The 23,984-nt window shown below is 36.8% G+C and overlaps 2 protein-coding genes across 2 annotated transcripts; one reads left to right on the top strand and one right to left on the bottom strand.

Annotated features, from left to right (window-relative positions):
* Positions 1 to 2,719: 2,719 nt before the first annotated feature.
* c4h6orf62 (chromosome 4 C6orf62 homolog) lies at positions 2,720 to 8,892 on the bottom strand. The gene is made up of 5 exons (XM_034000674.3): positions 7,549 to 8,892; positions 6,663 to 6,839; positions 5,893 to 6,018; positions 4,613 to 4,747; positions 2,720 to 4,008 (listed from the first exon to the last, which is right to left on the bottom strand). Exons 1-5 carry the CDS (start codon positions 7,675 to 7,677, stop codon positions 3,883 to 3,885), a joined length of 693 nt encoding a protein of 230 aa, XP_033856565.1. The 5' UTR covers positions 7,678 to 8,892; the 3' UTR covers positions 2,720 to 3,882.
* Positions 8,893 to 10,665: 1,773 nt separating this feature from the next.
* Positions 10,666 to 16,634, top strand: gmnn (geminin DNA replication inhibitor). Its single transcript, XM_034001077.2, has 7 exons — positions 10,666 to 10,801; positions 11,872 to 11,938; positions 14,714 to 14,815; positions 14,934 to 15,090; positions 15,298 to 15,380; positions 15,625 to 15,735; positions 15,820 to 16,634. Exons 2-7 carry the CDS (start codon positions 11,882 to 11,884, stop codon positions 15,970 to 15,972), a joined length of 663 nt encoding a protein of 220 aa, XP_033856968.1. The 5' UTR covers positions 10,666 to 10,801; positions 11,872 to 11,881; the 3' UTR covers positions 15,973 to 16,634.
* Positions 16,635 to 23,984: the final 7,350 nt, after the last annotated feature.

The following is a 23,984-nucleotide window of genomic DNA, read 5'->3' as shown; positions in this document are numbered from 1 at the left end:
ATCCCGATTCAATAAAGCCTGAAACCTGAGGTCAAAAGCATTATTTGAACGAGGGAGTTACATTTTTGCCAAGGAACACACCACAGCAATGCCATTACCACTATTGTACTACAAAGTTGTAGGGCTGTGTTCGAAGGTTTGTTCGCTAGCCAGGGATTCAAAGTTTATTTTAAACCTTCGAAGGTTTGTCACACACCATTGACGCACTGTTTTTTTTTTCCGTTAACAGAAACTGTTTAACAATATATGAACACTATAAATCACACATTAAATGTCAATCACATACAAAATGTGATGTTTTGATTTGTATAATGCATATTACGTAAACAAAAGTTGTTGTATTAAAATCCGCTACCAAATCGTTATACGTAGCAACTCTATATGGTGCCGCTGTATGGAGCAGGGTATAGTATCCAAAGCACTGGGGCAGTACGGTTTTTTTTTAGTGCTTCAGTAAAATATGTACTGAACACCTAGTGTACAAGACAGTGTAAGGGAAGGGCTACGGTAGAATATGTTTGAAACATACAAAATATACGATAACACTAATCATTTTAATTTAGAAAACTGAGCATCGTCCGCCCCTCCCCGCTCCAGCTTGTGTTATCCAGAAGCAAACCTTTAATTTATTCATTCTCCATCTCGACAGCAAAGCGTTGTATAGCGTAAGCTGTATTGAAAGTAATGCCTCAAAACCCCTCTGCTGTTTATTTTTTTGTTAAATGTCCAAACGACCAAAAAAAAAGTTAAATGCAAACTATGCAAGCGACTCATATCATGGAGGTATAATCGATCTCTGGGGTCACTTGACAAGCGGAAGTTCATATTATTATTAGTAGTAATAGTAGTAAAATGTGACTGATAACATGCTTGGAACGGTGACTGTTAAATAAAGCTTTGTTTTGCCTCAGTCCGCTGCAGTTGTGGATTGCAAACTTACTGTACGTATTGCAAACATCTTCAATTACGTGTAAATAAACAATGTGTATTTTTTTAATTATAAAAACATGATTACTGTTCTATATAACGTATTTTTAAACTGCATGTGAATGTTTTATTCCATTTATATGGATTACCTGTAAAATAATAGGATTTTCAATCAAATATAAACAAGTAGCTATGGTGACATCACCAGAAAATTATGCAAATGAGTATTATCGAAGGTTCGAACCTTTGAAGGTCAAAATGTACACTTTGTTGCAGCCCTACAAAGTTGTTTATTTATTTACCTCCGTTTGTCTAAAATAATCATTGTCGTCCACTTGGAGTTAAAGATTTTGTAGAGCAGGGCTTGTGCCTCAATGTGAAGTGTTTCATCAGTAAGTAGTGCTTTTAGAACATGTCTCTTTCATTACTGTGATATTTTCTCATTTGTCCATTTTGACCATGTCTTGGCTGTCTCTCAAGTCCAACACCATGGTTACAACATGGTACTCCATATTTTTTCAACAACTATCCCTGATGGCATATTTGATGCAGCACAAAGTATGACATGTCTTATTATGGAGTGATGATTAGTGACTGTCCTATTTTATGATCCCAAACAGGTGGAAAGATGATCAGATTACCAAAATATCTTCTTTACATGATGCAATACATGTCATCAGTGCTAATTGTATTTTTATCACACACTTGTCTTTCACATGAATGATTAATTTGTTATGCAAATGTGGTTTATTATATTCAACTCTTCTTGCAGTCAAGAATGGTAAAGTTATTCACAGAAACATCTGTTCACAAAATGTTGCAACAAACATTGCAATCTAAGTCAGACTTTGATAAACAGGCGATGATCAGCAGTTAGTTGCTTCCATATTTAAGACTGCATGAATGACTCATTTTCACAATGTTATTCCTCCAAGGACTTTATCACTTTGACTGCGCGGAAGCCAAAACATCTTGCCACAATACCAACAGTTTCCTGCTCTTGTTTGCCTCCTGCTGAAGCTATTATGACCCTATTCTTTGCTGATTTTATGCACAATCCTTAGGGCTTGAACTTCTTGGTTTTTATTTTCCAAATCTCTACCCCGTCCCTTTAAATATTAAATTAGTTGTTAAGCTGTCTCTGCATCCAAATAGAGAAAATTACTAAATAAGACTGTTTAAAGGGTTTTTTTTGCTATAAAAATCAAGGGAGATTTTAAAATGATGGACTTGCTATCAGTGTACACTCTGTACTGTGTATTCCATGCTGAAAAGAAAATCTGTCACGACAACTCTGTTAAATGAGTGAAAATAACAAAAGCACAACGATAAACTTGGCAAATGCAAGAATTAAATGCAATTAGAATCAGCAATTAATGTAATTTGTCACGTCTATTTGATAAGCTAAATAAAATCAGTCAAGATATCAAGGTAAAAACAAATGAAATTGTTTTGTAAATGAACTACTGCTTCTGTGTTTAATTAAAAAACAGAATCAGCTCAAAGTAAGATTAAAAGGGACGTCATGTGATCAAAATTAAAACCTGAAAACTTCAAGCCCTAAAAAAGTCCTTAAACCTTCTGCCCAAGAAACAGTTTTCATAGAAACACTATTAACTAAATAGGTAAACCTCTCCCAAATATAAGTGGATATGAGGTCACCTACATAACATTAGAAATAAGGGACTTCTGACTTTTTTGGAACAAGAGACATGTTATTAAAATATTTATAATCCCTTGTTACTGTCCCTTGGTTAATAAACATAGGAAATAAATGTACAGAACCAGTCAGTCAATTTAGAAACACATTAGGTTTACCCTTTATTTCAAATTACTATATTTTCAAATTTATAACAGAGAAGACACTTTAATTTGCTAATGATTTCGTGCTTTTATTCCCAGTAAAGCCAGCTTACAAAAGACCCAGCCCAACAAAGCACTGCAACAATTAACACTGTTACAGCTTTGCATGTCAAAATATAATTCTTAAATCTAAACTCACATTTTTTTGACCACAGTGTATAATTGCTTGGTACCTCAGGTTTTTTGTAAATGCATTTCCCCCACATATAAATCTCTACATATGTTTTCAGTAGCTAGAATGTTATGCATAACCTTCTTGCATGGTAACAATTAATGTGAATGTATGCATTGAAAACATTGTCTTAAGCTCAGTTTTGCAGTTAGAACTTTGCATTACAACAATATTGCACCAGAATTATGATCTTCGCTACCTTTATCTCTGGTCTTTTCTAGAATATACCTTTCGATAACCTGTGCAAGTCTTAAAACAAATCTTTTAGACGCTTGTACAGCAATTCAGGGAAAGAGATCCAACAAAAAGTATCAGCAAACTCAAAAATGGCTCAGCAAAAAAAGGCCACAGTGCCTACATTGAACAGAAATCTCTGAACCCCAAATATCTTCCCAACTCATTTTAGCTGCTCGTGTTTCTCTGCATTTGCAGGACTTATAAGATGCTATAGTTAAACACCTGTTTTGCTTGTAGGCCTTCACTCCTATGCGATTTCTCTGCTATGATTCATCCATCATCCTGTGTAAATACTGACATTTAGACTGTACTGCTTTTGACAAGCATACATGACCAGCAAAAAATAAGACCACCTTAAGATTTCACGTTCCTGTTGTGTGTAGAGAGTTCCTTAATTTTCTAATTTCTGCGAAAATAATGCTACTGCAAAAAGCAGCCTTTCAAACCACAATGTTCATGCAGGAAAAAAAAGAAAGTTTGGAGATGCAAATGGGTTTAAAAACCTAAACAAATAGCAACAAAAAATAAAATGAATCATAAAATGTTAGATCCAGGATGAATGAGAATTGTTAACATGAGTGTTCCAAGCACGAGTTCACTTGTCTTCTAAACTTTGGAGATGAGAAAGTGAGAATTTGCTGTTGTCATTTTCTGGGTTCTTCCCTGTTTTGCTCGCCCAGATCCTAGTCTGGCATGTAGGGATGGAGGTGGTCCTCAATGCTTCCCACCCCCCACTGGGTCAGCTGGTCCTGCGGCAGGTACAGGCAGATGCTGCATAACTTGAAAACTGTGGCCTTGTTTTTTGGAGTCTGTGAGGCAAAAACAGATGGGATTAAGAGACAGTGGCTTACCTACTGTTGGTACAACAAAACTGATGTGGTTACACAGGCTTTTGGGCCTAAGCACCATTGTATAATTGGGCATAAGGGCTTTTACAGAGGGCTATTTTAATAATATTTAAAAATCCTTCAGAAATCCATCAACAAGGCTTTTATACTTGAATTATTACTGAAGACATTTCACTATTAAACATATCATGCGGTTCTGCTGATGTGACCCTCTCCCCCATTACACAAATATTTTGAGGGAACAACAGTAGTGAGGGAAATTTCAAGTAACCATCCAATGCAAAACTCCAATAGTGGACCTGGGACTATTAGGCACAAACTCAATAAGCTAAACTACTAAACTAAAACGAATCTTGGGTGAGGGGGCCATCTTTCTTTATGGTCCAGTTACAGGTTCATATGCCTGAATAGACTGATAAGATTAATGTATGTAGATCTATGCATCTTTACAGAACTGAAAGCAAATAACCCCTTGTTTACAAAATGACCAGGCATCCTTTATGTAGTTCATTAATTTCGTAATGGGAATGCTCTATATTAGTTGTGTTGGGGGTTATCCGTTTACCTGCAAGTGCTGTCTGTCGATAAAGAGGAACAGCGACTGGCTAGGGTTGTTCATGACAATTCCTGCCTTGTCCTTCCGACTCAGTGCATGCAGAAACTGCTTTTCATAGTCTCCATGATGAAATTCAAACTTGGCCTACGAAAAACCAAAAAGAAAAAAATTGTAAAATGCTACTGTAAAAAGCGATATCAAAGTCTTCCAAAACAGAATATAATAACACACACGTTAACAGATATTTACATAAGAAAAGCAATAACTTACTTTAACTTAGTGGTGCTTTGCTTCACAACACATTAACCCCTTTAATATATTATTTTTGTTAAATTATACAATTCTGAAACAATATTCCAACACAAGTATCAACAATTTTAAAAATTTGCTTTAAATTTAAACAAGGCATGTATTGTGGCTCGGCCTCCAACTCTGAATCATCTTCCGTTTGTTTGTATGTGTGTGTGTGTTTGTATGTTTGTTTGTATGTTTGTGTGTGTGTGTATGTGTCTGTGTGTTTGTATGTGTCTGTGTGTGTTTTATTGACTTTGTGCCCACATGTCCAGCACAGGTACATCAATAGTGCAGTACAAATACAAAGATACATTTGCAGAAGACACAAATACAAAGATACATTTGCAGAAGACACAAAAACAACAATACAAATGCTTTTAAAAAAGACCAAAAGATTCTATTGATACTTTAGTATTAAATGCAGGACAGCTGCTATATGATCGTTACCTTTACTAGAAATGTGCACAGATGAATCCACTGGTTAATCAACTAATGCCCATATATTAACCAAACAAATACTTTTTTTTTGTTTAATAACTTTGTAGTTAAGTCTTTGCTATGTTAAAACTTTATTTGCTTATTTAGGGTTTCTTTGCTTAGAAAATACTAATCAGGGCTATCAGTATACATCATAATGTAATATAAATAGTGTGTGTGCGCATGTAGATATGGTTTAAAACATTCAAAAGCTGACAACTGCATAGCATTTAAAAAGTTCATAAAAATGTACCAAATGCACATCCCTACTAAGATTCACAGCAATCAACACAAATTACAGGAGATGTTTCTTCCACTGTTTCGCTTGTAATGGTAAATTAGCCCTATCAGCAGCACTGACCCTCCCCTGGGTGTCAGAACTTGCTTCCTGTGGAGAGCTCAATCTAATGCTCTGTAGAGTGCATGAATACATTTGGAGCAGGGTTATAGTGACAGGTGGGGTATGGCAACTGGAAAGCAAACAATATATTGAAAACATGAACTGAAAGTAGCAGTACCTGAACAAGCCTAAAGGGCTCATCATCAGATCCCTTCCACCTGGAGAACAGGAGACAGACTATTTTCTCGATATCATTACGAGGCCAAAGGATGAAGTCCATCTCCTGGGTGCAACCTATGACATCCTGCAACAGGACAAGAGCTGTACTATGAATTGGGTTGAATTTGTTATTAAAATGTTGCCTTTTATTTCTTGATTAATAACAAAATACCAACTTATTGGTAAGTAAGTTACATTAATTGCCATTTTCTCATTATAAAGCTATGGAGTATCATTTTATCTGTGGGGTATCCCTGAAATGCAGCAAATACACTAAATGAAAATCTAGGATTATTATTCCCATAAGAGGTATGTATACACAGTAAGACAACAACTTTGCTTTTGGTCAACAATACCATCCATCTCAGGGAAATGGCATAGCACTTTGGGTATTACCTTATAAAAACTAAAGCCTTCAATTACAGTTTTGCTTTTGTATTTTAAAACATATATGTTAGGAGGTTCAGATTGCTCAAAAATGGCATACAATATGGAAAAAAGGTGTTTGACTCTCACTCAGAATAGTTATAATGCGAGTTATACCTGTATTACATTAATTTATTTTGTGAAATGAGGCACAATGGCATACATTATTGTTCAGCAATCACACCTTTGTTTCTGGTATGAACTGTTGGCTTAAACTGTTTTTCAGGTAACACAGTGACCAGAGTAAATTTTCACCCATCAGAAACAAACGACAGAAAAATAGACAGTACAAAGAGAGCTTACTCTGCGCATGGACTGATAGCGGGGTGCGTGCAACTGCACAACATCCTTCTGCAGAAGCTCCAAGGAACTTTCCAAAGAGTAGCTGCAATCCCGCACACCCTTAAGAATATTCTCTTCGTAGTTATTGGTCATAACTGGTACCACTTCAGCTACTTCAAAAAGAGCAGACTTTTTCTTCTGTAACAGATGAAGCAAATGTGATCAGGAGTGTCTGTCAATATGAAACTCAAGAGCTTATTACTGCACTCATCCAAACACCACACAAAACAACTATTGCTTAAAACATGTTAAAGTCCTACAGTGAAACTTTAGAGTCCTTCACTGGAAACACATTGGAGAATTGGGTTGTATTTGAATTACCCAAGTACAGTACCAGAGGATCATAATAAGGTTGCCACAAAGTGATTGTTTAAGGATGCTAGAAGGGGTTTTATAAATCAGCTGTTATTCCATTGTACCTAAAACAGGCCATTTAAAAATGTATTTTGCCAATTCTCATTGAAGGACAAGGGACAAGCTACAGTCTAGGGGAGAATCTCCCATACTGCATCTCTTTTCATGCTGCAATCACACCAGAAGTCTGACCTGAATACTCTGCTACTTAAACCAAGGCCTTTAATTGCACATTTTTTATCCACCAACATAAGTGTTGAGACCATCAAAAACATAATTCACTTACTTGTGCTGGAAATTAACAGCACTAAAACAAAGAGGAAAAAAACTGAAATGTCAGAAGAACCAATATAGACCAGTAACTTGGATGTAGGTCCCTACTCAGGTATGGTATACCAGTGTAAACAAGGTTAACAGTTCTTCATACAACACAAAGGAATCGGTATTTTAAAAGGAACTGTGAGGTGTCAAGCACCTCTTGTTGATTACTCACCTTATCCTTGAACACAAAGGCAATGTACATCTTGAAATCAAACTGATCAGCTAGCGATTCCTTTTTCTTCCTAAGCTGAGCACGAAGTCGGTTCATAGTTTGTTTTTTTCGGGAGTTTGGGTCCCCCATTGTGAATTACTGGTGGTGTTTGCTGTTTTTATTCATTTACTTTTGAAAAAAAAAAAATCTAACACGGGGCAAGTTTCTTCAGAAACTAGAAGTAAGAATGTATCTTACACTACATAAGTCCTATTCTACTTCTAAAGGACAGGACTTAAATAATTTAAGTCATTTTTCCAGTCATGGTGAAAATATACGGAGGGTTGAGCTTATTTAAATATATATTATTTTTCATAGTTATATGTAGACAAACTACAATTGAATGCAACAGTCCACCAAAAAGATGTCACTTGTACAACAAAAGGTCCAAATAAACAATAAGTGGGACCTAAACTAACCGAAAAATAAAAGTCAAACCAAACTGCGATTTATTTTTACAAATGCAAATGACAAGAACTTGAAAGGGTGCTGCCAAATCCATCCCTACACAACCGCTACCAAATATAAAATAGGTACACACGTTTGGCTTCTCCCAACCTCATTCATGGCTGGTGTTACTTATTTGTACTTAAGTGACTATTTTATGAACATGTAATTAAAGGATGGGTAGAAATGACCAAGGCAGATGCAAGCACATGCCAAACAAACACAGATGGCACCAACAGAGGAAACGGAAAAAAACCGAGAAGTCATTTCTGAGTTCGTTAGCATTACTATTATCTTAGTACTCGTAAATTTAGTGGAGGTTGTTACGAGTCTTTTGAGACTATACAACTACATCTTATCTCCCCGTACTACGCAACGTAATCATGGCCTGGGAGTAATGCCTGGTTCTCCGCCTTTTACATTCTGTCTAGTTCCGGTATTTTAAACTTAACTTCAGTACATTTCGTCATTTTGTAACCTCTTATAGTAACGCCATGGCTACAGGTTATAAATCAATGATATCCTTTCTTAAATTATCATTGAAAAGTCGACTCAGTTCTTTTTTTGCTTTCTTGTTTTTAGATAGTTTTACTTCTGCTTTTTTTCTTCTTCGTTTAAACGTTGGCCCCCACCCTCCAATAAGCCATGTCAAGATAAATTGACCAACCAGCCAAAATCCTCCATTCTTTCAAATGTTACACAGCAGTTTCTGCTCCCTGGCGGACCCATACTACAATGAATTAATAAAACTATGTTTTTGCTCGTTGGTCTGTCTTCTCAGTTCCTGCGATGTGTTTCTCTCTCGCTGGTCTGAAAAACAGAGCCCGTAGGAACAAACAACCCAAAATGGCTGATAACACGCCACACCTACGCATCGTTGTTTTAATTAGAAACTGGAAATATAATCTTTTTCTGTTTAGTTCGTTTTTATATTATATCATTAATATCGATGTGTCGACTGTTTGTGTTAAAATTAGTTTTAAGCATTGGAAATGAATTGCTGTTGTCCGAGGGCATGGGTTAACTCCTCCCACTTCTTATATGATTGATGTGCGTGGTGGAGAGAAGAAGAGTGAGCGTTTTACGTTTAGGGAAAGAAAGGTTGAGTGGGGAGTGGGTGGTTAGTGAAAATTCAAATTTCAATTAAGTTCTCATTATTTACTAGTTTGAATGTCTGACACAGAAATGTTTGTATAACATTAAAAAAACAGCATTGTGATTCGTTTTATTGAGCAATCTTATTCTGCCCCCTTTTCTTAGAATACATTTTGTTGCGCCCCAACCCCGACACACATATTAAAACTTTATATTTTAACTTCATATTTTAACAGGTGTTTTTTTTCCCCCCGGATTTAATGTAAGTCGCGTATTTTTAAGTTCAAAACTTTATTTTATCTAAATCTGCCATTTTTTATTTTTTTATTTTTTAAATTTTTTTTTGGTTAAACCTAGGAATAAATACGCGATTTACATTAAATCCGGGGGGAAAAAACTTACAGATAGGCTGCATGTAGTCGCCCCCTCTCCACGCACCTGGTCTACTGTACTCATTGAAATGAAGGAATGTTTTTGACAGGTTGCTAGTGTGTAGTGTTATTTTCAGGTACACAGGTAAAAAGTGGTAAGCAGCACACTGCATAAACAACTTCCAAATCTGTTGCGTTTGAATTGTATAATGTAGCCAAAAACACGTGGATTGTATATTCTAGTATCATTTAGTCAATTTCGATTCCTTTTTAATTCCTTTTTTAACATCAGTTTCCATTTACAATTCCCATTCCTTTTTAATCAATTACAATTCATAGAAGGGGCTTGGAATTAGAATTGATTTTAAAAAGGAATTTGAATTGAAAAACAAACGGAATACACCCAGACTCTGGTAGTATAATTGTTAACCACAAATAATTAAAATGCAGTTTAGGTCAGTTTACTTTGTGTTCATTTTTTAAATATTTAATAATATTCTTTAATATTTAAATATGGAGCACACAGTCATAATTTGTGTTTTAAAACTAGCAAAACTGCACAAGTGGTTCCTACACGTGGCAAAAACAAGAAAGTGAAAATACACATTTTCACAAGTTCCTTTGTGAAAATGTGGTCCCATTAAAGGCAAAACAACAGCAGGGGTTGCAGGTGCTTGGTACAGGTACAGTAGGTACAGGCGGGGATTGCAGTAACCACACACCGGCCATGACTTTTGCAGACATTAAAGGTTTGCTGACATAAGGGTGATTAACAGTAGAGTTTTGACCAAAATACGGGAGAAAGTCTGTCGCAGGAGATGTCCGGGAGAAGGATCCAAACTACGGGAGACTCCCGGTAAATACGGGAGAGGTGACAGGTCATACTTTTTTTTTTTTTTGCTGCAATCATGTTTATTGATCTTCTTTGTGTACTGTACTGTGGTGACAAACTGATATAGCTGACTTTGTTAATTTTTAATTTTTAATCGTTAATAAAGCAACTCCAATGTAGTATATAAACCTCCCTCATATACGATATTTTTAATTATTTTATGGACCCCTGGAACCAATTACATTGGATACGACAGGTTATACGTACTCAAGTTTTCAAACACTGCTGTTTCTTACAGTTCTTTGTCACATCTGAGGGTCCGCCTTAAGAACGACGATCACGTGACAAGTGATCACAAATTAACCCAGCGCGCGATTATGTTGCATTCAAGTACCAGAGACCAGTGAGCGCGGATGTGTATGCGTGGATAATACATTGGCGTGTCTCACAGCTCTTTGTACTACACAAGGTAAGTGTGGGGAATTGTTTGACTATTTTTTACATTAGTAAAATATATATAATCGTGGTGTGTAACATGAAGTTAAGCTTTTGATGGTGTGCAGTTCTTTTTAGTTTTTATAACAAACCAACTCCACCCGGAAACGTAGTATTACAGATTACACATGTTTTTGTAAAACGCATTGGTAAAAGTTATTGGTATCGCGTGGTGTTGAGTGAATTTATCTGTGCCATTTAATACAGATATGGTGAACCGTGCAGTTTTGTTAAACAATTTTATTTATATATATATATATATATATATATATATATATATATATATATATATATGTGTGTGTGTGTGTGTGTGTGTGTGTGTGTGTGTGTGTGTAAGGCGCCTTTCTAACCCCAGTTTGCGTTATCAACTAGTAATGCTTCATTAGTAGTAGTAAAATACTGTTTTTTTTTTGTTTTGTTTTTTTAAGGGACGCGTGGCTTGTACACATTTACACAATTTGTCATTTTAAGGAAGGAATTTAAGGAGTAATTTCTTTTTGTTAATACATACAAAGTACTTTTTGATTTTTGTATTTGCTACGTTTTAAGATTAATGTCTCAACATTATTGCCTAAAGCTAAAGTCAGCTAGTAAATAATAAATGGCAGTAGCATCCAAAAACCCAATCAATAGGGCATGAAAAACTAGTGGTAGGATGGGGAGCTACTTTGTTGTGAGTTAGGCGGTTTATTTTTGGCGGGCTCATGCTTTGTAACTACTTTCTTATTACTAGCGTGCAACTCAATCGGTAGAAACAAACAAATGTAACGCTGAAGTTCAAACTGGTGTCCCCATGGTAGATCAAGTGTACCATTTGCTAAAAGTGTGATAGGATATTCTTCCTGTTTACAACATTTGGTTTAATGTAGTGGATGTTGACGAATTTTGAGTTATTTAATTTTAAATGCATAGTAACTTAGCTGTGACCATACAGGGCTTCAGTGTATTAAAGTATTTTGGATTACATTATGCTGTTTGTATGTAAATTTAATGTCCTGTTTAACCCATGTAGACATGCATAACTGGAAGCCTGTTTTATTTTAGCATTGAAGAAATGAATACAAACATGAAGCACCGACTGGATGCAGACAAGTCTGTTGTAAGCATAAAGGTAAGCAAATTAATCGGATATCATTTACTCTTCAGTCTTTGAATAAAATGCACTATCGGTGTTATATCACTTCTACTTTGGTCCAATGGTAAATTGCCTGCATAAAGAAAAGCTTTTAGAATTAAACCAATGTATATTGATGACAGTTTGTAGATATTACCCTTCAACCTCTACAATAGTTAATAGTCGTTTGAATAATAGTTATACAACAGTTTTGACCTTCACCCCAATGCTTTTTTATTAACAGAATCCTTCCTACCCAGACCCCATGCAGTGCTTTTGGTAACCACTGTAGCTGGTGCTGTCACACTTTGTCATTAAAAAGTATTAACTAACCTGTAACACTAAATTGGCCTTAATGATAGAGAAGCCTGTTCCCACGCTAGTTTGTTCAAGAGCACTGCATTATTATTATTATATTATTATTATCATTATTATTATTATTATTATTATTATTTATTTGTTAGCAGACGCCCTTATCCAGGGTAACTTAGTCGTAAACAAAAATACATTTCAAGGATCACAGTACAAGTAATAATACAATTAAGAACAAGATAAATACAATGACTTTGGTTCTAGCAAGTGACAAAATATGATTCAATAACGGAGCAGATAAGTGTCAGCGATAGTTACAGCAGGATGTAATTAAATACAAAATACTACAGATTAAATAACACTTGTGACAGATTACAGTACTCTAAAGTGCAGGATTAAATGCAGTAAAATAGGGGGCAGATAAGAGCAAGTAAAGTGCATTAAGAAAGAGTGATAGTGTCCAGAGGGAAAAGAGGAGTTCTACAGGTGCTGTCTGAAGAGGTGAGTCTTGAGGAGGCGCCGGAAGGTGGTCGGGGACTGGGCAGTCCTGACATCTGTAGGAAGGTCATTCCACCACTGCGGGGCGAGGGTGGAGAAGGAGCCGGCTCTGGAGGCAGGGGAGTGTAAAGGAGGTAGAGCCAGTCTTCTAGTGCAGGCAGAGCAGAGAGGTCAAGTGGGGGTGTAGGGAGAGATGAGGGTCTGGAGGTAGTTGGGTGCAGTCTGGTCAAGGCATCTGTAGGCTAGTACAAGAGTCTTGAACTGGATGCGAGCAGTGATTGGGAGCCATTGGAGCGAGCGGAGTAGTGGAGTAGCGTGGGCGAAGCGAGGCAGAGAGAACACCAGGCGGGCAGCAGAGTTCTGGATGAGCTGGAGCGGACGGGTGGCGGACGCAGGGAGGCCAGCCAGGAGGGAGTTGCAGTAGTCTAGGTGGGAGAGTACCAGGGCCTGGACCAGGAGCTGGGTGGCGTAGTTGGTGAGGAAGGGTCGGATTCTTCGTATGTTGCTCAGGAAGAATCGGCAAGTGCGTGCCAAAGTGGAGATGTGCTGGGAGTAAGAGAGGCAGGGGTCCAGGGTGACTCTGAGGTTCTTAGCTGAGGAGGAGGGAGTGTTGTAGATTCCAGAGGAACAGAGAGAGAGAGAGATCAGAGGAGGAGGAGGAGGAGGGAAAGAAAAGGAGGTCAGGTTTAGAGAGGTTGAGTTTGAGGTGATGTGAGTGCATCCAGGAGAAGATAGCAAACAGACAGGTAGAGATACAGGAGGGGATGGTGGAGTCAGAGGTGGGGAAGGAGAGGAAAATCTGAGCACCATCAGCATAGAAATGGTATGAGAAACCATAGGATGCGATGAGGGGGCCCAGGGAGCGGGTGTAGAGAGAGGACCCAAGACTGACCCTTGGGGGACCACAGCAGTCTTTGGCAAAGCGGCTACCCATGGAAATCTAACAGTTTCTATATAAAGTATCCACCACTTACACTGTACAGAGTTATTTCAGGCAGCTGTTTATATTGGACAAATAGCGTTTGCCATTCCCATTGATTTCAATAACAAAGGCATTGTTTATACTCTATTAAGCACACCATATATTTCGGGCAAGCTCAGCTGTTTGAATCTTGTTATGTGCCATTCACATAGATTTCAATAACAAACGCACTGCTTGTACTGTAGTAATCGCTCTTACTAATCCACCAATTGGCTCTTTTCATCTCGCTACTTTGCCATTCACATAGATTAATACAAAAGGCAGCGCTTTACTGTAGTAAAAGCTTGACAGATCGATCAATCAGCTGTTTGCACCTCGTTACTGAGCGATTACCCCTGTACTGTACCTTGGCTGTTTAATCCCTGTACGTAGTGTCGGGTTTACAGTTTGAAAAAACAGCGCTGACTGCAACAGCAAGTATGGCTGGAAAGAGAAAAGCGATATGCATCGGCACAATTTCAATGGAAGTAAAATGTCTCTTAAATACTGTGCGCTTGCTAAAGCGTGCTTGGAACTCTGTCAGTCGGCAAACAATACAATGTTGCTTCAAAAAAGATGGGTTTCTGTAGTTGAGGAGAAGGAGAGTGCTTACAAATACAACCGAAAACTGAAACTGACAACACCAGAGGGGATGTCGGAGGAAGAATTCTCAGCTGTGTCACCTTAGTGACCAGGATGCTCTGCCTGAAATGGATACCGATGATTTAAGCGTGCATGTGGCGCTTAACGCTGCTAATATGGAGCAGCATCCGGATATAGAGCAGAATTGGAATTTTTTTTTTTCCAGCTTCTTGAAGGATCCCAGGGTGTCGACTTCAACCACATGACTTGGATGTGATTAGGACGTATCTCTTACGTTAGGCAGCACTGAGCAAGTGTTTTTTAGGACGTAACAGATACATTAGGCAGCATAGAAGTGGTTAAAGCTATCGTTGCTCAAATGGTAAAGTTGTTTTTTTTATTTTTTTATTTTCTCTTAGAACTTCACAGCAGGAGTTAATGGAGGCTCAAATCCTAGGCGTACCCTACAAGCAATTCAACCTACAGGGACAACTGGGCACCTTGTTGGGAGGACCATAGAGGTAAAAAAAAAAAAAAAAAAAAGTTACTTGTTCATGTATTTAGAAAATCGAATCAAACATTTTATAGGGATTACATTTGTTATCTTGGGAGTTTAACATAATTTGTATTATTTTGTAGCCAGTCAAATCTCTTCCAAAAAGGAAATTGTGGAGCACTGAACAGCCAAAAAGCTCAAGGAGGGCCAAAACTGAAGTGGCTTTGTATACAGAGGACAATGAAAATGAGAATGGGCCAGAAGGAATGACCAAAGAGACTTATGAACTTATGGTCAAAGGTAAGAAGTCAAACTTGCATGTTTTCTCTGTAGCTAAACCTTTTAACTGCTCTACCAATTGTGGTAACTTGATAAGGTCATTGTGGCTTGCTTGTGTTTTAAGCTATGACCTTGCTGGAACAAGAAATTTACTAGCATTTGGAAGCACCAATTTCTGTAATCAGTAATATTTAAAGAATGTCTCTCCTTGTTTCTGTGTTTGATCAGAAACTCCGCCTCCTGCCTACTGGAAAGAACTGGCAGATGAAAGGAGGGAAGCACTTTATAAGGTTCTTCAAGAAAATGAGAAGGTATAGTTTTTATTACTTGTTGTCTAATCTGTAGTTTGAATGTACAGACTTTTTTTTTCCCACGCTTTGAATGACTTGCATGTTAATTAAAAATTAATAAACTCTTGGCATGGGATCAGAATACATCAGTGCCAGGTTCAGTGAATCATTGCTACAGTAAAAGACAGTGTGCAATGTGGCCTGTGAGATTAACTCTTGAGACCAGTTTAACTTATTGTTTTTTTTTTTTTTTTTTTTCAAAAAGCTACATAAGGAAATTGAGTTAAAAGAGGAGACCATCTCAAAGTTAAAGCAAGAAAATGAAGAACTGGCTGAACTTGCAGAGCATGTACAATACATGGCCAGTATGATTGAGGTAAGATTGTATATTTATAAAAACAAAAGAATCCATAACTAGGAAGGTTTCAATAGCTCGAGTAACATATTTCTTTCCTTGTAGAGATTAACTGGGAAGAGTCCAGATAACCTCAAAGTCCTTGGAGACCTTGATGTAGAAGAACACAAAGATGATGAGGAATACATTTGCAGTGAGGACAAAGACGATAATCTTTCAGAAATTGAAAGTGACAGTAAAGATGATAACTCTGCCTGATTTTTAATGTTCCCAAATCCAGTTAAACAAGCCAGTTTTTTTAATATATACACATTATTAAAGGGACCAATGTGGGGGAAAAAGCATTTTGCATTAGGATTCATTCATTGAACCAGTGGGTCTGTATCGACTTGGGCAGAGAACCTTTCCAAAGATCAGCTTTTGCACTTTTACAAAGGTTAACCGAGGTGAGAATGAACGGTTAACTGGTGGGAAGTGAAGGCTTGGATTCTGATTTATACTGCCGGAGGGAGGGTGTTTGGACTTCTTGTTTTTGGAGATAGGAAGCTGTTCATGCACTGCATGTGTTAATGCAGGGGTGGCCAACCCTGGTCCTGGAGAGCCGCGGGGTCTTCTGGTTTTCGTTCCATCTGGAGTTCTCAATTACTTGATCGAAACAATTATTTTCTTTATTGGTCAACGCTAACATTGTTTCCAGGTCTTTAGCCATTGCTTTTAAAGATACCCAGAAAACCTGCAGGATTGTGGCTCTCCAGGACCAGGGTTGGCAACCCGTGTTATTGTATAAATTGTTGCCTGTCCAATACAGGTTTAACCAGCTGTGAACAGTTGAATATGTATATTTGAAGTTGTATAGTTTTATTGCATGTTTGTATATATTTTAAACCCAAATAAAATTGGTGATTCTCAATATTCTTTAATAGGCTTGATGTTGTGCTTTACATGGCTTGTTATACTTTAAGACATTTAGTCAACGTACTGGTACCGAGTAACCTATAACTGCTCTTCAATATGTATGACCTGAGAAGTCTGAAGACTATTGCATCAATTTCAGGGTATAAAATCCTATTAATTTAATTGTTTTTAAATTATTAAACATGAAACATAGTCTTTTAAATAGGTAATAGGTGTTTTTTTTTTTTTTGGTGATGTTTCAAACAACTCGAACAGGTAAAGCTATTAAAATAATATCCAGAAGCCATAATCCTCAAACAATTACTGGCACTAATTTACTAATTTTACTATTTAATCTCTTTGGTGGGAAGTACAATCCTTCCTATGCCAAATGAGTCATTTTATAGAAACAAATGTTCTGTGATTCATATTCTGGGTGGTGATTCTTGTCTGAGGCTGTGTTTAACCTTACCTGGAAATGTCTAGTTAATTCGGGGCTAAATATTCAGTTCTGAACCTGGACCAAACAAGGGTACAGAAGTGAACATATAATTGCAGTATTACACAATCTGATTGTGTATATCAAAATAAAATTCCAGTGTAACTACTGAATTAAAAGTGTGTGTGTGTGTGTGTGTGTATATATATATCTATATATATATACTGTATATAATTTTTTTTTTTTAAATTGGCTCTACATTACCAGAAGTCAGGACTGTTCCATTTGTTGACATTAGAAGTTCCAGGTGAAGGTACACAAGTTGTCTACTAGCTATTGATAATATTGAAATTATATTTAAAGTTTCAAGCTGCTTATTTTAACTGGTAAGAGTATGGTGAAATACACCAGGACCCTTTAAAATGCAGTTGTGGTCATTCATTAGCTAATGTCTTCCATTCAAGAGAATTAAATCTTAAGGTCCAACCACTTGCATTAAAAAACTAAATATATATATATTGGACTTTAGGCTTGGCAACAAGTGATTACTGCTGATCACTCTAAGTAGGGTAGAGGGAGTATATCATTGTGTGCTGTTCTTGCAACACCAGCAAGGTAACGCAGCATGCAAACCAATATATAATAAAAACTTTCTGAATTGTTATACAGTCAAATCTGCTTAATGTCACACTCCGCTTATTTATAAACAAATTGAAATGTCTCGGCCCGAATATAAATTAAGTCAATAGAAACAAACGCCTGATTATATCACTGATTAATGTCAATTAGTATCACTTTCAACTGCCAATCTATGACCAACCAATTTTGGCACGTTCGGTCTACCTTAGTCTTGCGGTTATGTGATCAATGTGGCTACATTCCGTAACTGTTATTGTAACAGTTAAGGCCTCAGTAAGTGTATGGATACAAAACTTTTCTAATCTAAAATGAAGATGGAAAAGACTTGTAAATGATCAGATGTAACTTTAGCCACAAAAGCTGAAATAATTACTCTATCTGAGAAAGGAGAATAAAACAAAACTGCCTGAAAAGTTTTCCATGCATCCATCAACAATTTTAAAGGTAGTTAAAAACAAGGATGTATTTTTAAGTGCCAGTCATAATTCTCACATGGCCTCCACTACTAAAAGAATGTGTTCTGGGAAGTATGATTTAAACATGCTGTTGAACTGGTTTAAATTGGTACGTGGTCGAAACATACCTATTAGTGGGCCACTGTTTGCTGAAGAATTTGCCGAAGAATTTGGACTCTTGGACTTCTCCTGTTGGAGCGGTTTTTTAGAACGCTTTAAAAAGAGACACAACATCAAGTTCAAAGTGGCAGCTGGTGAGTCTGCATCAGTTTCTGAAGATACTGTTTCTGCATTTAAGACAAGGTTGCCATTACTGCTTGATGGATACTCTGCAGAAGATGTGTATAACATGCATGAGATGGGCCTGTTTTACAGAGCGCTTCCTGGCAAGACATTTTGCTTTGGAAATGAGCAGTGCCATGCAGGTAAACAAGCAAAGGATCGGATCACTGTTGCAGTGTGCACAAGCATGTCTGGGACTGACCGATGTAAACTCTTGGTGATCGGCAAATCCTAAAAACCACGCTGCTTTCATAATGTGAAAACCTTGCCTGTTGAGTGTCGGGCCAACAAGAAATCCTGGATGACCAGCAATCTTTTTCAGGAATGGCTTGTAGCCTTTGATCAGCGCATGAAAAAAGAGTGCCGCAAAGTGATCATGTTTGTAAACAATTGTCCTGCCCACCCTGAGGTCAAGAACCTTTGCAATGAAATAGTTTTTTTTTTTTGCCTCCAAATATGACAAGTGTATTCCAGCCTTGTGATCAAGGAATCATTATGTCTTTTAAACAGCAGTACTGAAAGCTGTTTGTAAGGCACTCTGTGCAGCTCATTGATGGTGGGGAAGATGCGCCACCACCACCACCAGAGGGTCCAAAAGGGGTACCGCCGACAGCAAGTCTGGCACTTGCCCCCACTTTGGGCCCACCCTCTTTAGAGGAGCCTCGAGCGGGAAAATGCCACTTGGGCTTTGGGGATAAAAAGAGGGTTGAACAGGTGCCCCCTTATAAAAACCCAGGGGTCTTAAAAGGGGTTAAACAGGCGTCCCTGATAGAAGACCCAGAATGTGTGTGTTACATAAGTAAGCCCTGCACATGTCAATCGTGTGTGTGTGTGGTTTTGGTTTTGGGTTTAAATAAAGACTGATTTATTTTTAATGTAAGTTTGGCAGAGAGATGGTTTAGATTTTGAAATATCAAATATTTCAATTTTTGTCAGTTTATCGTGTATGGAGAACTACAAAGCGGTATGTGATTCAATATGTTAACGTAACATTATTCAGCACGTTTCATTCCACGTTAAAATGTATTGATTCTATAGGGTGTTGTGCTAAAATTTTGACCATAGCTGTGTAGGTAACAGTATCCTTCAGCAATATAACAAGATGTAGTAATGTAACACCTTCCGCAGGCCACAGTTTGAGAGAGGACCCTTTGCATGTTACACGATTGAACAAGCTACATATTGTATACATTTATGGATATTAAAACTAGATGCCACTATTTAATATAGACATTTATTGAAGAATGAAATACTAAATCTGGCAATTGTTGAATTGTTTTAGACTTTTATTGATAACAACAGTTTTTTCATCTACAATTTTAGAGATCAGTTTTAGGAAAGTGATACCCCAAAAGGTAAAGGAGTACTTGGGCATAATTATTTGGCCAGCCATACCATCCTTTGTGTGCTAAAATTTCCAGATTTCTCTGAAGACTTTCATCATGGTTTAACATTTTAATAACTGGGATGTTGTTGCAACAGAGGATATTCAGGAGGTAACAGGTCCAAAACTTCAGTTTAATAGATTCATGAGAATCAGGCAGAGGATTTACTTCTTTTGTGTGGAGATAACTCAGTAAAAGTCCATAGAGATTGAGCTCTTTGGCCTGTTTCTGGGTGTTGGTGTTGCCATAGCAAATTCCACTCAGACTCTGTAGAACTGTTACTTTTTCATGATCTGAAAGATCTGGAATCAGTAGGAAGTTGATCAGATCTCCCATGTAATGTCCAGCCTGTGATGCTTCTCCAGAGCCACCTGCAACATATAATAATTAAATAATTTTATAAATATTATGTTCACTATGCAGGTCTGAAGTGTGCAGTTTTTAACAAAACACAGGCTATTTTAAACCTGTATTTTCTTTCTCTCAAAAATGATTTTTACAACAAATTGTGGGGGAGCATGGGTGTTTATATGAAGATAATTAATGGGTTAATTCAGTTAGCACTCTTAGTTACAAATTTCTCCCAAAACGAGCTCAAGATCGCGAGGAAACAATTACACAGTAAAACACCAAGCACTGTTCTATCTTTTATAACTTTTATCAAAAGTTTGTGAATAAAATTATTCAAGTTCAAGTTCATAGATCGCCTTGCAATTCTAGCTGCTAGCTGCAATTCAAAATTAAAACTAGCCTTTTTGTAAGAAAACAAAATATAACACACACCCTTTTTACATTACACCACTATCCACTTTTCTGCAAATATACATCTATTTAATTCCCCAAGTATAGTTTCTATTCTATAGTTTAATTGCGAATACTCAGTTTGTTCTGCAGAGTTGATGCAGTGTTCATCATGTTTGAACTCTTGTAGAGTGGTGTCTCCTTTCAGTCTTTGTTTAACAAAAAATAAATTCTTCCAGTAAAATTGACCATTCCCGGGAGGTCAATTCAGCCCATTAATTGAGTCTTTAAATCATTAGTTGTCCTCTTCTTGATCACAGGTAGTGAAGTTATTTGTATTTTAATATACTTTAAACAATCTTCTTCAAGTTTATTCATTATTGTTTTTTAGATGTTACTCAGAGCTTGCAGTCCAGTTATTAAAAGCAATCTCCTTACTCAGATATTCGTTCATGTTTGGAGCTGTTGGTTAAAGATGTTATATGCAAGCTCCTTTTTTCTGAATTTGCTTGATGTTGATAGCAGCATTGCCGTTCAAGATGTTATGCCTGCTCTTCCCTTACTCTGACTGACTGTACAAAACTCACTCTAAAACAAAGATAGCCTCTTGGTTGCCCTTGAAGATTTCCAAACTTACAGTATCTCTCAATGTTCACAATAACTATAGTGAATTGGCCGCAACACCTGGCAATTCTAGGGAGTCAAACTTGGTTGAGCCTGTGTGCCTCACTTATCGGTGTAGCTATCGTTACTGAGCCAGACTCATTCCCTTTTACCTCTTTTATTACAATTTTGCATCTTCAGTACTATTAAAAATAAGTTTAAAACACAAAGAATAAAAGGCTACATTCCTTATCTTTCTGGTTGTCATAGAGACTTGGCCAGCTGCCTCCAGTCCTATATGCCGAATCCTATTACTCTGTTATGTTCCTACAAAATTACTTCATTCTACCTGTAATCTGTCATGATTCAGAGGGAGTGTATCTGTTTTATTTTGTGTCTAGTTGTAAAAACATTAAGCTACTTGTGAATTACCCCATTTTCATTGAAGTATATGTTTGCCGTTACTTTTTCTGGATCTTATCATGGCACCTCATCAAAACGTTATCTACGTTTAAAGGATGATCACTTTAGTAGGTTTTATATCTGGTTTATTGTCATAGGTATTCATATACCAGTTGATATTAGGAGGCTGTGTGGTCCAGTGGTTAAAGAAAAGGGCTGGTAACCAAGAGGTCCCCAATTCAACTCCCACCTCAGCCAGCAACTCATTGTGTGACCCTGAGCAAGTCGCTTAACCTCCTTGTGCTCCGTCTTTCAGGTGAGTCGTAATTGTAAGTGACTCTGCAGCTGAGGCATAGTTCACACACCCTAGTCTCTGTAAGTCGCCATGGATAAAGGCGTCTGCTAAATAAACAAATAATAATAGTAATATATTTCCTGGAACCTTACCACGACTCTTTTAGCTCAGGACTAGATATGTTTATAGTGAAATGATGATTGTTGAAGTATTAATAAAGTATCTGGTTTATTGTTAAATATTTTTATTTATTAGTTATTTTAAAGACCGTGGTCGAGGGCTGTTTATACTAGCCAGAAAAACATTTTTGTTTTTGTAATGGAGTCAATTCCATTTTTGTATAATTTAAGTAAACTATTGATGGCACTTGGTTACAACTCCTGTCTTTTTAGTGACCCTGAGGTATAGGTACTGTAGGTAACCCACATCCTCAAGTTCTTTATTGTATACAGGTAGTTAGGAAACTGGGCAAATGCTGCTGGCTTAGAGGAGTAATCAGCATATTCAACATCATTAGGAAATTATATTCAACAGCTGAATTGATTTTTGATAGCCTGGATATGACTCATGTTGATGATGGCTGGGATAAACCCTTGGTACACAAAAACAGTGTGATAAGCCACGAGAAGCATCTATATGTTCTGTAATGGCTGCAATTAATGGAAAAAAACACGTTGATAAAGTAATTACAGTAACATCATTTAACCAGCCTGTGGAAGACCTTTTTCTTATATGTTGCTAACCTAGTTGCTCTGAGGATCACAATTAATGATTAATCAGTTGTTTGTTGCTCAACAAATGATTATGAATGAACCAAACACTGACTATTTTCAACTGTAATATTTTTCATATAAGTAAATAAAAAACACCACAAAATGCTTACAAAATGCTCTATTAATGCTTTCTTAGGAGAAAGACAGGGGGAATTAGGTCAGTTTGTTTCATGCTTTGAGTAGGTGAATATTAATGGTCAAAACTTTAAGATAGCATAAACAAGAGATGATAAGTTTGTCTGTCTTTTAGGATTTCATCCTCTTGTCATTGTGTTCATATTTAGTTAAATGCATGTATTTTTAACACATTTTTTAAATACAAAAATCGTCATACTTACAAAATGATATAATCTTAATAAAATGCATGCTAAAATGTAAATACCATGTGTTTAATTATATTTAAAAGATCGCTAGCCAGTGCTTTAAAATCCATTGTCTTACCTCATATTAGCTGTATTATCATTATTCTTGCTCCTCCTCCTTTTATTGTGCCAGTAATCATTTTATTGTGCTGACTCTTTTGATTCTTGATTTATTTATTTAAATAATTTAGTATATATTTCAAAACAGACCTCCCCATATTCTGTTTTTACAGCTCATTCTCTTTCACTTTTTGTCAGTTTTATTTTTGTCTGCTCTATTCTTCTTTAACCTTGTCTTAACTTGACAGTACTCTTGAGAACACCCATAAGCTTATAATTCTTATAAACATCTGTCTAAATGTATTACATTTCTTTTTTGTGTACTATAAATCACTAAGTCATCTCCCATCCACAAAACGTGTTTTACAATTGTCATGTTACTCGAATGTTACTGGTAAGTCTTAATAGGGAGAAAAGTTAGAAGTGCATTCAAACTTGTTGAACACTCTGTTAACAGTTCCATTTTAAAAAACTTAATTTCATACTGAGCACATTTTTGCTAAAAAAAATAAAATCTTGTCGTAGTTTTTGTTTAAATGGATTTGTGAAAAATACAGCATCTTGGAGTTTTCACATTTTTGCAACAGTAAAATAGCTTTAATTTATCCCAAATCAATTCAAGAATTTCCTTTTCCCAGGATTTTCTGACTGAACTGGTGTGCACTGGGGCTCCACCAGTCCCTGTTAGAATTCTGGGCTGGCAGAATTTGGTCTCTGCAACTCTGTGATAGTTACCTAAAAAGTGTCCAATTCAAACTGTAGAAAGAAATATATTGGCAGAACAGGTGGTAGACAATACAATTTAGTATGAGGGAAATATTAGAGGCAGATGAAGACACTTATGAAATAAATATTGATCAATATTGACTGATAATTCATTATGTGGGTATCTGTGACAGCATGGCAGGGAGAATGCCCTGCTGGTGCATGGTGTGTGTGT

This window comes from Acipenser ruthenus, chromosome 4 (assembly GCF_902713425.1).
Source record: "Acipenser ruthenus chromosome 4, fAciRut3.2 maternal haplotype, whole genome shotgun sequence".
Lineage (NCBI taxonomy): Eukaryota > Metazoa > Chordata > Actinopteri > Acipenseriformes > Acipenseridae > Acipenser > Acipenser ruthenus.
Note: the sequence above shows the minus strand (reverse complement) of the source record. Positions and strands in the feature narration are given on the sequence as shown.